This window comes from Meleagris gallopavo, chromosome 4 (genome assembly GCF_905368555.1).
Source record: "Meleagris gallopavo chromosome 4, MGAL_WU_HG_1.1, whole genome shotgun sequence".
NCBI classification, from domain to species: domain Eukaryota; kingdom Metazoa; phylum Chordata; class Aves; order Galliformes; family Phasianidae; genus Meleagris; species Meleagris gallopavo.
Window position 1 is genome coordinate 20,228,984 of NC_139407.1, and position 17,448 is coordinate 20,246,431.

At 36.3% G+C, this 17,448-nt stretch overlaps 1 protein-coding gene across 10 annotated transcripts in view; it reads right to left on the bottom strand.

The window, feature by feature from the left end:
- Nucleotides 1-17,448, bottom strand: part of TENM3 (teneurin transmembrane protein 3) — a 399,330-nt gene that overhangs the window by 124,594 nt on the left and 257,288 nt on the right. For 7 of the 10 annotated variants that reach the window (XM_085222460.1, XM_085222459.1, XM_085222456.1 and 4 more), the window contains 2 exons: nt 8,795-9,032; nt 3,209-3,301 (listed from right to left, as the gene is read on the bottom strand). In XM_085222460.1, the coding sequence (XP_085078586.1) occupies nt 3,209-3,301; nt 8,795-9,032 (331 nt within the window). The remainder of the gene's footprint in view (nt 1-3,208; nt 3,302-8,794; nt 9,033-17,448) is intronic. The other 3 variants (XM_085222461.1, XM_085222458.1, XM_085222465.1) reach the window with 1 other exon arrangement.

Below are 17,448 nucleotides of genomic sequence, written 5' to 3' on the forward strand. Positions count from 1 at the left end.
GCTCTTATCATTCCTTGGTGGGAACTTATTTACTACACTTGCACATTCTCCTATATGCAAAATACCAAAATCTGCAAAAAGACTTGAGGGATCAGCATTCAGAGATTCAACAAGGCAGAGGATCACACGTTGTGCTCAGGTAGGATGACAGCTATCCTTTTAATAACGTCCATTTTTTGCTGATGCCTTTTTTTGAGCTGGACTTCTCACTGCATAACCAACATTAACTGAGACCTTGGATTTTGACACTATGAAGTCATTCAGGTCTTAGCTTTGTCACAATATTTGGTAACGTTTTCTTACTTGGATGTGATTGAATGAATTCGCAGGATCTGTTGAGATTATTTTCTGGTACAACTTAAGTTGCACTGATTGGGTTGGCATGCTCAACTGCAAGCATATAACTGTAAAAAGATGTTCACTTTTAACTTACTATATGTTTATCTTCACTGTTTTTTTACTCTTTTACCAAACTTACTATTGCTTCACTGTCTTTAAAAAGTTTACTATTGAAATGCAATTGCTTTTTTTTTTTATTTCGGAAGAAAATTCAGAGCTTATATTGAAAAGCTTCTTGATGACAAAGAACACCACAGATAGAAAGTCTCGAGCGTGATTATTCCTAGCTTCTCTTCTATGACGGTATACACCAGCAGCCAAGGCTTTTCATTATCTTGAGACTATCCTGTAGGTGATGAGTTACATGCTATTCAAAGGGATTTTGTAAGCACTCACAAACAGTAAAGGTCATAGAACAATTTTGGTTTTCATCCTACTCAGCCCCTAATGCTATAGCATTTACCTTGCCCAGCAAATTAGTTTCTCCTGAATTAATCCACCCTACCCATCTGTACAGCTACACCTACTCATTTTGCACCCAGACACATCAAGATTTCTCCCCCTACTCTGTGCTGACTTCTTTCCCTCTTGAATCTAGTTCAACATGGCCTTGTAACAATCTGGCTGCTTTTTAAAATCGAACTCCCTGAACATCCTCCCCAGCACATGAAAAATATCCCCAGTCTTCGCAATCCCTGGAAATGAGGCTCTCGAGTACAACAGGTTTTCAGATCCTATCCTTGTAAAAAATTAAATGTTCAGCAGATGAAGCAATTATATAAATAACTAGAAATATAAAGGATTTATTTAGATTCTGCAAGAGATCTAAACACATTCATTGATAGAGCACGTTTTCTCCCAGATTCTAATAGGATACCTCGGTAACTCAGAGAGATGTTAAGTAAAAGAAAAGCAGGCTCTTTACTTCAAGCTAAACTGATTTGTTAAGACGCATACAAACATTTTTACACATTAGGGAAAAGAGCGACCATACCAAAGAAAGCCAACAATACATACCATTAAAATAACTTGAGATTTCTAGTTGAATTATGATAATTAATGCACAGTGCAAAAATATGAATGTCTCAAAGCTATAAGCAACTATTCCTAAGATCCAGGCATATGAATCATCAGAATTTCTATGCAAAATGTCTTCTCCTATTAACATTATTAACACTAAAATTGTCAAATTCATTAGATTAATATTCTCTCTGTAAGTCATACAAACTAAGAAATACTATACCATAACGTAACACACACGACACGAAAGCAGAGAAACAAATATATAATGATTCTAGCTGTGACACAGTACGTTAGCAAGACTGATAAACTGAATCTTCACGCTGAAAGCATATTGCAGTTTCACATCTATTAGGCGTTGGAACTGTTATTATCTCTGGACAACTTTCACGCCACGAAATGATTCCTGCTAACATAATTTTCAAAGTGAAAGGATTACAAACAAGATAAATTTCATTGTACTGCTACCTGAACTAGCATAAACCAACAAGAATTTCATGTAATATAGGCCCCATTTACCAAAATATCCGCATTTGGTGGTCCCATTGCAAATGTATAAAGCATAAACCAGGCATGTTTCCATTAACTTTGCTTCAGCAATTACACATCCAAATCAGTACTCCATGGTATCGACCTACAGTAAACAGTATTATTTGGCTTGTGGTTTGTGGTTTTTTTTTTTTTTTTTTTTTTTTAATACAATAAGGCTATTATTTTTAGTTATCAAGAAATAGTCTTCCTGCAAATATTTGCAGCATCTTTGAGTTTGCTGAAAATTATTAACTAATTGAATTTAAACACACAACTCTCTTACTGCAACTGATTTCAATTTGTATCTAAGGGAAATTTTAAGAGTTTTTTGGAACGTGAAGCAGATCAATGTACGGTGTCAATAGATTTTACAGATTAATTATTAGCAACCTGATGCAGAAATACTCAATTCAATCAAATAGTATCTCACCTTGATTATATTTTAAGATCTAATTAGCAAAACAGAATTTGGACAAAGTCCTAATTTTTATACTACCATTGGAAAAAAAAAATGGCAAATATGATTAAAAATTCTTTTTGAAACTGAACATACTGTGATGATTAGCAGACTGGAATTCACCAGAAATTACATTGCTTTGACAGGAGGGGGATGTCAGAAACTGTGTACACTGATTTGGTAGACGATAATCAAATTGCAGTTTGAATAGAGGACAGATATTAATGAAAAAATAAGCACACATGGAACAGTTACATAAAAGAAATTTGATTTATATGAACTAAAATGTTAATTTGTATGGAATTTTTTTATTTATTTTTTTAGTATCAGCAGTACCTGTCTACATATATAATCTATTAATCAGCAGTTCAAATTTCAAACCAACTGCTCAAAGTGTTTCAGATGAAATGCACAACTCTATTTAAAAAAGCAACCCTTCATTTGGTCATTGCCTATGCTTCAAAAGTACGTCACAATATTTCTAACATAAACAATTGCTAAGTAGGAAGTTGTTACAAACTAAAGATCAGATCAGGCAAATGGAAAAGCATGCAAATAATTTGCAACAGCTTGCAAAATCAGGCAGGACAGAGAATTAACACAACCTCCACTGCCCTTCTGTTTTCTTAAGCAAAAGTGATTACATTTGGCAGACAAAATTTATCGATTTTTATTTACTATGAATCTGTATGACAAATTATTTTAAGTATAATAAAAAAAACAACCAAAAAGATATAGAGATGAAGTCTATCCCAGATGGGTTTTTTTTTTTGACCACTGCAAACAGGCTTTAAAAAAAAAAATCACATTTTGCCTTCTGTGGCAACAGTTAGCATCATGCAAACGCTGAGAATCACATACCCATAACTGCTATCGTGATATGTTGGAGAAAACACATCCATCTCTATAACGTTGTCATGACCATTTGCAAGGACTGCTTGATTTCCTAATTCTCTACATACAAAGATACAAAAAGATGAAATTAGAGTGGCAATTTCAAATTAATGAATGGGATGATCCCACAAAAAGAATTCACTAATTCTATTAAATAACTTTCTTTTCCCATGGATGTAAAAAACTGCAACTGCATTTTGAATGCAGGACTTATCTGCCTTCTGGACTGTCCTTGGAGCTGCATGCTGACACAGGGTTTATTACAAGGCTACTGTTAGGAGAGCATTGCCCTTTGCTGATCTGCTACTTTTGTGGAAGACCTGTTATCAAATTCCTGGTTGCTACCAACAAAAAGACAGGCTTAAGGACTAAGCAATACACGTTTACTTGAGAGGCTGGACCAGAGAGAAAGCACTGAAATAGTACAGAGACTATAAAATGCACAGCCAGTCAACATGTTGAGGGGCAGCTGACATTGACTGTAGATCTCATGTTCTTCACACGGTTCCCCACAGCAGCACCGCAAGGAAAGGACACACCAGAATTTAGCTCTCTCAGGGAATGGTGAGAAATGAAAGTTTATCCACATGACTAGGTACTATTACTGCTGTAAGATGCATACTTATTACTCTACTTAAACAACAAAAAGATTAGTTTTGGAATTCTTCCTAAATTTGCATCCACGCTTCCTTCAACAATTGCACCACTTTGAATAGAGAAATGACTATCTCAAGGAATTCTGTGCAAATAACACTGAAATGTTCTACTGGTGCTTGCCTAGGACTTAGGATAAAAGAGACAGCATGCTCGAATTGCAAGTCTTCATGGTGACAGAACAGGATTCATGTGACAGAAGGATGCCAGAGACATGAAGCAGAAATCTAATGCAACAGATTACTCACACTGTGGGGAGCTTATAAGCATACGGGGCCAGTGGGCTTTGATTCAAATACAGGTGCTTGGTAAGCATTGTGACTGTACAAGAAATTTGTCACAAGGAAACAACTTTTTTTTGTCCAACTTAAGACTTTGGAAATGATATTAGTTGATTCCCCTAAATAACATTTCACATCTGTATTATCCACCATCTCCACAGTTATGAATCTCAGTCTTTAAAAAGGCATTCATTCTCCCATCAACCCAAGTAAAATGAAGAACTATTTTCTTCCTTTACAGGCTGGCAATATGACATGCCAAAACAAAACTCAAGGTCTTCAGATGAGCAGGACTTGAATTCCTTTCCCAAACTGTGCTTTTACCATGTACTACTCATTTTTAATATAAATTACATCTTCAATCAATTTCAAATTTGAAAACCTGCAAGACTTACAGAATAAAACAATTCTGAATTTGATTAAGCTGGACACTGTTTTATTGGGTGGAATGCATAAAACAGCTGCTTTGAGCAGACTTAAACTTCCAGCACTACTGTGGTTCTGCAGAAAATCAATCAGGCTTTACACAAATTGATTTAAGAGTACCCTGGAAACTATGAAAACTCTTTCCCTACCTTAATCAATACTGAAAGTGTTGCTTCATTGGCAATCCACCCCAATGAAGACAGGTGGTTGTTGAGCGCTCATCACACCTTAAGAGCTCCTAAAATCTCTGCATGGTAAAATGAAGTTTGGATGAAGCTTGCAAAATGTTTCTGAAGCAGCATATGCTAGAATTTGTTTTGTTTGTGTCACCTCTGAGGTAACCTCATAACCTAACTTCATGCTTCAAAATGCTGAGCTGTTTTCCAGTCATCGAGCATTTTTTCAGACTTTTCCATCTTTCTTCTCAGTAAAATTACCAGAAAACTGAATACAGTAATGCCTCTACCTATTCTACTTCTAAGAATAAATTAGGGGTAAGAGAAGACTATGTGATACCAGTATGAACTGTGAGAAAACACTTAGCTTCTTCAATAATTTCTATTAAACATTCTCAATCCGTTATATAAAACAGCCTTCTTTCTTAACACTAATTATATTACGCAGCAAACCAAGCAAGAGAACACAAAGTTCACACACTGCTCAGCACAGGTTCTGATTAAATTTGTGTAAAGACTTATTCTCAGATTTTTATTTACTCTCAAATTTATTCCTGAGCTGGAATACGTAAATTTTCCCCTGCTGACAACTCATCTTCGATAGTCAGTCTAAAATATTGCCTAAGAGATGATACAAGCTTGATTTTATAAACAAATTGATGACATACTCTTCCCCTGCTCATTTCTAGCTTATGTAATTGATAGTACATCAGAAAAACTCAGCAAAGATTTAACAAAGAAAGCATCTAAAGAAGTGATTTAATAAGTATTCTTAAATCTCAGTCGTTTAGATTTTCCTAGAAAGCAAAGCCGCAAAAATGTAAGTAATGATCTTGATGCTTGAGAGTACATTATTAAATCTGAAGAATGTAAGTATAGAATAACAGAAGTATAGAAGAATAGAAGAGCTAAATATAAAAAATGCACTACTAAATTTTAAAGACCATGGTAAGAAAAACAAATACTAATATTTAATTACATAATTGTCATTTATGATATAAAAGACTCCTAGCAACTATTTATGCCTTTGCATGATTTTGACTGTCCAGCATGTAACTCAAAATACAAAATGTGAAGCCATATATATATTCCTGCTTTCTATTCCTCCGCAATTTACTACTGTTAACTGGTGCTGGTTTCCCTAGCTGAACCTAACTTGCAGCAAATTGGGAAAGAGTCAAAATAGTAAACATTGTTAAATGTCCAATGCAAATGTCCTGCAGCCTGCAAGAAATCAGAAAAAAACAGCAGGAAATACGTATTTTTTTTTTTGTTTCCAAAAGCTGATTTTACATAGATTGCTCTGAAAGTAATTTATCCTACTTATTTCCATGGAAACAACTGATACAAAGAGCACAGTAACACTACTTGACAGTACAAATTCTCACCTACAAAACGCCATTTTTCAACACACTCACCACCATTGGTTATGCATTTTTTTTGCCAGTGATGCACAGGAGCCTGCATGCCACGCTCCTAACAATCCGCACCAGTGGAGGTGATCTACTGTTACTACGGCCACTGCTGAAAAGCACCACCCACCACCTCACTGTGCTCACATCCAACGTTTGGTCTCCCTACATGTTCCGAAAGCGTTGATGAATGCCAGTGCGTGCCATTTTTTCTGCACGGAGGAATTCAATTCCACCCCTTTGCTTCATATGCACTTCCACTGCTGCCACCTGTCACACCACAACAAAACGTAATGGAATACTGGCAGGAAGGTTCAACCTCTACTGTCGTACCACCTACATATGTCTCTGATGTTGTGGGGCAACATATTAAAATAGCAGGCATTACCTTTGGAGCAGTTCTCAGCCTCAAAGGAGAGAAGTCAACCTTTGTTACTGCTGCATAAGCTTGCTATCATTTAAAGATAGCATCAAAGATGCAAGAAGCACACGTATATTTCAAGCTGTGGTTTCAGACCATCATAAAATTTTAAGGAAAAATTCTTTTTATATTTTACAAAATACTAGAATTCTGACTGGACTCTATTAATCTATCAGCTTACAGCTCATCCATTAACAAACTAAGAGCAATGCTTTACATGAAAGTATTAACACTACGCAGAACCAAACTGCAGCATATTCTATCAAATATACAACTGAAAGCAATGCTATAGAATATATATATTGAAAGTCATCCTTTTTACTACCACAAAATCATTGAGACTGAAACCTCTCTCAGGTTCTGCAAATATATCCTTCTCACCTGCATGTACAAAAACATCCTATTCACTATCCAGCTATATGCGACAGCAAGCTGTATTTCATTTTTATGCCACCCATCACCAATATGAGCCTAGAGAGAGAAAAAGATAGCTGTGTATATATGCTGACATTCACATTCTGTAGCTCTAAATGACAGTCATCTAAGTATGATAAAAAAAAAGAAAAGCTGAATATGGGCATAAGCTAAAATACTGCCAAGGATGAAATAAACTTTCTTTTAGGCTGAGAAATGGATGAAGGAAGAAACCTATCACAAAGTTGTTAATATAGCTGAAATTGAGACTAAGAATCACACTCAGTAGGGAACTTCAACCAAAAAGAGAAAAATCAATGACAAGTTCTTCACCTCAAGCTTTCCAACCAGGTGATACTATTAGAGAAACTACAGTAAAGTTGTGTCAGTTTTAATGTGAAACTTTCATGGTTCAACTGAGGTACAAGTGTTCAAAACATGAACACTCAAACATCCTTAGCTTCTCATCAGGAACACTTAAAAGATTAAAAGTATCTCTGACAAAAAATACTTAATCCAGACTGGAAGTGGTATTCTCATTCAAATACATTTATAAAAACAGTGAAAATAGACATGGCAATGAAAGAAAATATCAAAAGACCTTATCTGTTCACAGACGATCAACCAAGCGTCCTGAAATCATCCACCATCTTAATGCTCTTTTCCACTACAAACTCTTGCTCTAAAAAATCCTGAACATTTTCTCAATGTACTAAATTATGTGAATGATGATGATGAAATCCCTTCAAAGGAATCCTGTTTCACAGCACTAAAGCACCATAAGCAATGCAGTAGCATTTAGTTTTGGGGAGCTAAACTATGCCCCAAACAAGAGTTGCTTGAAACATCTGTAGGGACAAAAAAACCTAACAGAAAATCTTTAGGTCATACATGCTCTGATGTACTCAAAATCAGTTGGACTATTATTACTTCACTCCAAATCATAAGCTAAAAGGATTCAAAGAATGAACTAAAGGGATTTCATAAATATTTTCAAGAATTACTGTCAGTTTCAATATAGTTGTAAATGTTCAGTCTGATTACTAAATTGGAATATTATGGCTTATGCTAATAAAAAATTAGTGCTGATTGACTGTTTCATGAGTATTAATTAATCACTGTAGGTAAATTCAGCTCTGTGCCAGTAAGCCCTATAATTCTTTTTTTTTTTTTTTTATAGATCATTCTCCATCATACATCATTCTGCATCTATAGAAGCACATGTCACAATTTATATTAGCTGCTCCCTTCCTAGAGCCAGCTATCAATTGTAAAAGACAAAAAAAGAATGGGAACAAATTAATCATCATAGTAGAACGAAGTGATTCTTTGGTCTCATCATACCCTAGATGAGTTTAGAAAACATCTGTCTCACATGGGTATTTCTTGAAAGCTACCAAGTACTCGAGTTAAAAAACATTACTAAAGTTCATTCACATCTGACACGTACGACAGTGTATATTTAACACAAAGCATTTCTGGCAAGCAAAACAAGACATTTCTTCAAACAATCAAAAGTCACAAATGATGAACAGGAAGGAAAATGCTCATCTGGAAAAACTAAGATACTCTCCGCATCCAATTACTGTGCCATAAACATCATAAGGGAAAAGAGTGGCATTGTGGATTTTGGAGCGAGGACAGTAGTTTGGTACTGAAAAGTTTTCAGCATTATTTGCTGAATAAGGGGAAGTATTAGCTGCTGGCTATCTTTCAAGTCAAATATTTTCTTTAGAAATGCCAGTCTGTAGTAGTACCTAAGTAATTACCTGCTTTCCAGTGGCGCATTACTGCCAAGGACCCAGCTGTCCTGCAGCTGGACTGACTCAGGTGTGGTTTGCAGCTCGGCGGGCAAAGCAGCCGGCGGGGCCGGACTCTGATTCCTCCTATTTGTCAGTGAGTTTCTGTTAAGTGAGGTGATGGATGGGTGATGCTGTGCTGAATGTTGCTTGTGAGAAGGTGGCAAAGGCTGCAGGGTCGACTGGCCTTGGTTATTTGGAGGTTGTTCTAAGAAGAAAGAAAATTAAAAGTTCGTTATACAGCGTCTCAGCAGTTGCTACATCCAAAGCAGAATGTGAAATTCAATATGATCCTATCGTCTAATATATTTGCATATTATTTTATTAGCAGACATTCAGTGACATTCTTGAAGAGAGAGTTTACCCTTGATACACAAAGTTCTAATTAATATACAACAGATGGTAAAATTGCTTTTGGTTTTAATTTGTTTCAGGTTTTTTTTTCTTCTAAATCTGGTTTTATTAACACCTAAGGAAAACAGCATCTGACAGATCCCCTAATGTGCCTTTAGATTTCAGCTTTTTTTTTTTTTTTTTAAAACAAACCAACCCTGAAATTAAATGGGTAATTTCAGTAGAACACAAAGGTTTTCGAAATGCATATAATCCCTGTAATTATTTAATGGAGTTTTTTAAGCTTTATTTAACTGCAATAAATTATTACAAGCTAGTTGCTAAACAGCAGTATACTACTCTAGTTTAGTGCATTCCAAATAAGGCAGCTCTGCACTATGATCTGCTAATAGATGCTAAGTATTCTTTAGCAGAAGGTCACTCTGTGAAGCAGATGTTGCTTCATGGATATTTAACAGACTGAATCACATCTGATTACAACGTCAGAAGACTCATATACTTAATGACCGTCACATCCATTAGAACACACACACAACAGATTTTCCAATTTCACACTATGTAATAGAACTCAATTTTGGAGTATGTCACAGGTGATCAGAGAGCCAGGCGTCTAAACAGCAGAGGAAATATATATATTTTTTTTTACTTAACCAAAGCACACAGCACCCATAAAACTTGAAAACAAAGCCTCAAAGAACAACAAAGCCCACAGTCAAGTACCTCCAGCAATGTTAGGTTCTAACAATCTGTTCTGTGTAATCAGCAGGTAATATATCATCAATTGAAGACAAACCTTGCCATATGACACAAGGAACACAAAAAAACATCAGGAACACCATTTGTAATCATTTAGGGATGACTGATGACACTTAAAAATGTAACACTTAACAAGATGGAATTAAAATTGCCACCTATTATTTCCTAACGTAATGCAGTAAAACATAGCAACATAAATGCAAGTTTTCAACAAAGCAGAAGGTAAAAGTCATGCACTTTGCTCACAGCGTAAACGCTTTCACGTGACAGCAGGAAATAAGTTGTTTGATTTTTTTTAAGAGATCCCCTATTTTCAGCTAGTTATGACTGCAGATTTTTACCAAACCAATAATACACCTGTACAAAAAGCACAAAAAGTAACTCTTTCCAGGCAGATGTTTCCAGTAACTCGTAGGTGACTATTATAAAAAATACCTTACAGCAAGTAATCTCTCATGCCGCAAACAGAAGTTTTAAGAAGGATTAGGAATAGACATGCTGAACTTAAACAGAAAGCACAGCCTTTGGAATCACTCCTTTTCCAGGAAGCCTGCTCTCCTTTCCAGCTTTCCTCTGTCATCAATGTGATGTTTGTTATGAATAACTGCAATGCCTGACTCTGTCACAGAGATAATTTACTCAGCCAATGAAGTTTTCAACACCAGAACACTAATACAGTCACAAAAAATGCTCAGCTGGGAAGGATACAAGCAATCAGCTTTGTCATTACCAAAACTGACACAATGGGTGTCACTGCACAGGTCTGGATCCCACATTTCAATAGACAGTTAAAGAGTAATGTAATAGACCAAAGCTTAGCAGAAGTTTTTTGGTCCATACCTACTTAAGATTTGATTGCACTTATATTACAATCTACTATTCTGCTGGTGAAAGATTAATTGTCCCTATCTTAGCTATAAATACATAGGAGCGCGTGTGTAATATAAACATATAGAAATACACATTTGTAAAAAGAGACATGCACATGTGTAACTTCATGTTTATATAAAAGATTAATTACAAGACATTGAAATGAAATCCTTTTCATTTGTTTACTTTCAGTCATAGAAACGGTTCTACAGACCCAATTTTTCTTTGTTATTCCTCTTTTTGACCCTCCTACTTGCCAAGCCTTGTTGAAAACCATTACTGGGACTTCTCTTGTCCAGCTCCTACTATGCAGATTATTTTTCTGGCATTCCTCTTTTCTGATGCCTCATCTCATTTAAAATCCCAGCTGAAAAATCACTCTCAATCTGTCTCACTACAATTTAGCACTAAAGACCTAGCAAACACCTTCTGCTCAAAAGAAAGCAAAACTAATGTTACTCTCCACAGAAGAGTATAAACAAGAGGATGGCCATATGCAGAGTGTCACAGATAGACCTTCCCCCTATTATTAGGGAGGAACGGACAGGTTAAGAGTTATTTATGCCCTTTCTGAAGAAATATTTAGCTCTAAAAAGTACACAGATTACATGTTGAAGGACTCAGACTGTCTTCCTCAGCCCAGAGGCCAGCTATTCTGGCCTCTGTTTGGGGCCATGATTTCCCCCAGACACTTACTATGAATCTACAAAGCCCTTCTGCTTTATAACATATAAACATTTCTGACGCTGAAATTACAGTGTGGTATATAAAATAAATTAGGAGTTTGGGGGATGGGCTAGTAACCATCAGGCACAAGGCTTGAACCCAACAAGAAGTGCTTAGCAAGTGCTTCTTTGCGAAGACCACAAGACCTGGAAAGTGCTGTCTCGCTCCATAGGATGCTGCTAGGTGACATTTTTTAGTGTTTGAGGACAAGTTCAATTGGCAGGATATCTTGAGCCTACACAGAATCAGAAACGCCAGCAGAATTTGCAATGATGTATGCTTCTTCTAATTGTATAAGAGGCACAGGCAGAATTGAGCCTAACAAGGTTAGATTTTCCTGTAAGTCAATAGAGCTACAATCTATATTCCTCTGAATTTCCTCAGTCCTGTGTTGTCAATCTGAATGAGAGATCACTGAGGACTGCTCTTTCGATCTTGTCTTCCACTTGCCAGATTTCCTGAATCCACCGTTTTTTTCACCACTGCCCAATTTCTAAAAGATATGTCAATCTTACTGATTTCTGAGGAAGAGACAAGCATCACACCAGTCCCTCGCCTGAGCCAGGTTCCCTTTTGTTATGCCCCTCTTTTATGGAGTTAATAGCTAAAGAACTGCTTTCAGCATTATTGCAGCTTTTACACAAAGCTACTAGGGTTTTACATAGTAACTAAGCCTCTCAACATCACTGTGATGTTAATGAAAATATTCTCATAGTAGTTACAGGGAAACTGAGGCTTAGATGTTGAATGGTTCTTTCAGGTCTCCTGAAAAACCAGTACAGCACACTGAAAAACACTGGATTTCCGCTTATTATAATTAAATTAGAGAATTGATAAAGACAGTGGAAGTTTCATGGGTTAGATGCATGTCTTCTGAGCTCTACAGCATCAGTGACTGGCAAAAATACTTCTGCACGTGCTATACTAGTCAGTATGGAGAATTGTCAACTCTGTCTTCCTCTCTACTAGTCAGCATGTTGGAAAACATGAATTCTAAAGAGAAACCTTCTCCTGGTTAGGGGAAAAACAGGAGGTATGAGGACTTGGCCAGGCCCTCACTTACTAGGGATTACATTCTCAGTGTCAGGAAGAAGAAAGAGCATTCAAATCTGCTAAATCACAACTGTGCTGAAATACTTTAAAGGTATTGCAGAAAGTTACAGTTGCTTTGCTTTAAATTGGATTTTAAATGCTATCTCCATTGACTTAATCTCAATGGAAACGGCTGGTTTACTCCAAAACTAAGCAAGTATAGGTAATGCTGGGTTTCTGTCTGAAAATGCTAAGTTTTAATTAGAACTTTCTTGTTCTGTCTGGACTTGAAAGACTGTAGAGCAACACCATTCATCTTCCAGAGATTTCTGCAAAAAGGAGCAAATGTAAATTGGCCCAGCAATCAGCTTGTACATTCAAGTTGTCCAGGAACTATCAAAAAACCCTCTGATTTTTAAGGCATTTGCAGCATAAGATAACATCAGATCATTATGCTTGTCAACATACGTACAGAACTCAGAGAAATCATAAGAAATTCAGTGGAAAGCTGTCTTACTACAGTCATATGAATTTTTCAAAACATATTAAAATTGTTATTTACCCTTGGGAGCAACTCTGAAGCAAAGCAGCCATTTCTATTGTAGAAGTAAATTATACGCACTCGCCAGCCTTTCTCAATAACTTTTTTCTTTTCCAGAAAGTAATTTACATTTCATTAATTTTATTATTTAATTGCTACTGAATTCAAACAGCACACAAAAGAACATAGAAGAATGCCTATGCAAAAGTAAAAAGGGGAGGGGGAGAGAGAGAGAGAGAGAAAGAGAGAAGAGGCATTTCAAATATCTACTGCCATTTGGAGGAGAGGGGTTAATTCAGAAAGAGAAAAGCAGACTAAGGCTTCAAGAAAAAGTAATTTGTTGCACATTTAATGTGCTAGCCTTTCTGTAACAGACAGATCACTGAGACCTGTCAGCCAGCTACTCATCCAGGAAAAAAAGAGGTGATTTTCATTTGATAAGGATGAGGATTCTTAATAGTGTATAATTAACATTAACTTTGAGTTTCCATGACAAACACAAAAGCAAAGACATCCATTACGATACAAACATTTCAAATGTGAACTGAATGTAATTGAGTACCAACTCTTTCTAATAGGCTTTCTCCTCTCCCTTTAGGAGAACGTATATCCACAATACACACTAAGTAAGTAGCTGGACTAGAGTGAATGCCCTAGAAAGCTGGTAAAGAAGAAAGATAATCTTTTATTTCCAGGTCACTGGCCACAGGTTTACTAGCTACTGACTGTAATTTCCATAAGTACTGGCTCAACTTCCTCAAAGAAAAAAACAAACCAAACCCACAAAACAACAACAACAACAACCCAATGCTTTGTTGGACTCAGAATTTGCCTAATTGGCACAAGGATATATCTCCCAAAGTACTATAAACAGAGGCAAGATTTACCTCGGGAATCCCCACAAATAGAAGAGAGTGGGTGCTGCAGCTGCACTGTTCCTAGAGCTCCCAGGAAGGGGAGCTGTGGGAAGGGGACAACAATCTTCCTCTTGCACCGCTCCTGCAAGATACCAAACACCACTCTCTGCAGAGATCTTTTTTCTAGAAGTACCCTTTGTGAGAAACCCTGCTTCATCAATGAAACAATAGAGGTTTAGAGAAAAATGGACTATTTAAGAGCACATTTGCAATTAGGCAAATCTGTCTTTTCAAGGAATTGCTGCTTCCATATACTTTTACTGACAGGGCATGCAAGAGTCAAAGTTCCTTTTCAGGTCATTTGCTACAATCTAGAGTAGCAATCCAAGGTTATCCACCATATGCAGTCATTTTGCAGTTAATCACAAGTATTTGTTTATTCTTATTGATGTCCAAATGGGCTTTGTCCAGCCAACTGTTTAAGCAGCCAAGACATAGGCTGAAGCCAAGGAATGAGGTGACACAGTGCCAGCCACCACACAGAGCCCTTTCGTTTTGCTGTGCCATCAGTCTGCACTATCCTTTCCTGCTTTTGTTACAATTAATGGACACACAAATGAAAACAGCATTAACCCACCACTGCTGCTCACCTCTTGAAGCACTCTTTTCTGTACTAGCTCTGTGTTGACAAGAATGTAAAGAAGATACAAGGACACTTTGATCAAGATATGCATCTGTATCTTGTGAGTGTGTATACCATTATAATATAAGATGGGAAAAAGTCATACAAGTTGGTTGATCAAAGCAGGCCAATGTTTGTCTCCCGTCAGTACATTGCCTGTAGGGTCTGACAACCTGTCAGACTACCTGAGAATGAGAAACTACCAGCAAATCCAACTGTAGAATGTGCTCACAAAGACTGCATTGCCTTCTTCATGCATCATAAGCTTGAAAGAAATAAAGAAAATCTGAATGCTGTTATGCATGACACATTAAAAAAAAAAAATCCTAAGCATTATTTTACTTCTTAAAGAGAAATAAAGATTTCTGCTGTAAAAGGAAAAACTTCTTTGACTGCAGAGAAACTTGAACAGTCTCATAGTACACCCGTGTTAAGTGTCCAAAGATCTACCAGATGACAAGAGGAGTACAGGAGACTCCCTGAAGGGTGGTAGGACAGTCTTGAACACACAGTATCGATATTTCCAACCACAAAGTGTGCTGATAATGTCCCATACCATGTACAGAAGTTGTCTTCTACCACTGAAATGTACACTGGAAAACAGAAATATATTGCGCATATAAAGTATAAAAATGCAGTCTTTAGAAAAGGAAGAAAAATATTTTTGCCAGTCTCTTTCAGTTAAATTATTCTGACATGCTATCTGCAGGAATGCTACTTCAGGTTACAGGTACACCTGTAATTTTGTCTTTCCACTTAACATCCATTTAGCAAAGTATTTCCCTTCAACAACTTCAGACTGATTATTATCAGTGCACAATCCCCTATCTTTTAGAATTCAGTTCTCTGTAATGTTTCAGAAATCTTATTGTAGCAAAGCGAAGCCTTCAGTTTCCAACAATCTTCTCAATACCTATAAAGTTGTCTTTTTACAAAAACATGAAGTTTATGAAATGAACTTCAAGCTTACTTAGAAGAGAGATTTTTCTTTCTCTCTGGTATTTTTAGAATAAACAAGCTGAAAAGCTATCTACCATATATGATATGACCCTGTGAAAATAGATAAAATAACTTTCTATTTTATGGCATTTACTTTGAAAATCTGATTAAGATAGATGTCTCTAGTCCATAATTCTTCAATGTCATGTTGTCACAGTTCCCATCAGCAAGATGCTTTAAAGGCTTTCGATTAATATTGCATGCCAGAACTGAAATTACATCCTTTGTCGTTTAGTTCTTAATGGTGCAAGTGATATCTATCAAGCAGTGTTTTATGAAGCATGTGTGATTTTTATTAGAGGCTGTTTTCACAAATCTTTTTCAGGTTTCATAAAAACTGTTCATGGTTCACAACCAACATGCCCCGCATACAAGATCATGCCTACTCTCAAATGCAGAATGGAATTAAAGTCTTGTTTTTTTTTTTTTTTTTTTTTTGGTGAAGTTTATCAATTAAAAAAAAAGAAAAACCCTCTTTCTTGTCTGTATAAAATCATCTTAATTGATAACACAAACTTACTGTAGAACTAGATTGTAAAAACAAATATAATAATTTATTATTTTCTGAAATAACAAGTTCACAAATTCACATGGCTGCCTTAATTTTTAAAATGAAGGTGACAGGTAAATCAGAACATGCATCATGCTCCCATACTCCAACTATGACAGGTTTTTTTTTTTTTTTTTTTGCAGCATTCACCTGTGTAAAAGGAGATGCAAATAGCTAAAGTTTCTTCAGTTAACTGGAAATCAGATAGTTGAAAAGAATCATTAAGTTTGTTGTTTACATCAGCGTTTGGTCAACATTTTAAATGAAAATGTGCAAAAATCAAGAAAGCTTGTATCATACAGGACAGAACGCATTTTTCCTATATTTTTGTCCAAAGTCATAAAGAACTTTCTCTTAATACCTGACAGAGTACAGCAACAGCACTGCAGGAAGAAACACTGCCCATTGAAAAGAAAGAGGGCATTTCTTACACAGATGATGGTGAAAAAGAAACTCAGAGGATTTACTTCTGAAAGGTTTATTAAGTGCTGTTTCTATTCTCCGTTGTTCACGCTGGGAAATGAACCAGCTTACTTTTAGAATTTTTTTCCATTAGCTGGAATCGATTCTCAAAGCATTCCAGCAAATCCACATTGAGCCTACAAGTACCCTATTAACCCCTTCAATACACACATAACATGCAGTCAGTATTGTGGCAAGCAAGAACTAGTTAATTTACATACTGTAAAAAGCATGCATACCTTCTTGTTTGTAGTGCCAGAAGAGATTGGTTAACAAACAGTAATTACAAAAGCATAATGTGGTAAAAGGGCTCGGATGAGCAGAACAAAATAAGAAGGAAAAAGTGATGATGATGCTTTCATCCACAAGGCAAACATTTTAAGTAACAAAATATGAAGTTTTGCAGGTTTTTGATTGAGCTGAGGATAGTTTAGTCACCTTATTAAAGCTTGAAACAGAGATAAATATTTCAGCGTCACTGAAAAGAGCCAGAGTGAAATGAGTTCAGCAAACAACCTTCCTAATAGTAGTCTCTTTATCCCCAGAGGAGTTTATGAAGCAAGACGAAAAAAGAGAACTACAGAAATGCAGTTAAAATATAATTGAAATTTAACCTGCTGGGTTAATACACTTAAGATCATGCTTTACAAGAAAAAGAAGAAAACAACATAAACCACGAGATGGTAACCACACACAGAGAATAAGCTAGAAGCAAAAGCATACCTTGCACTCCCTGCTGTCACAGCACATGAGCACCCTCTAGCCTCATGCCAAGCTAACCCATACAGAGGCTAC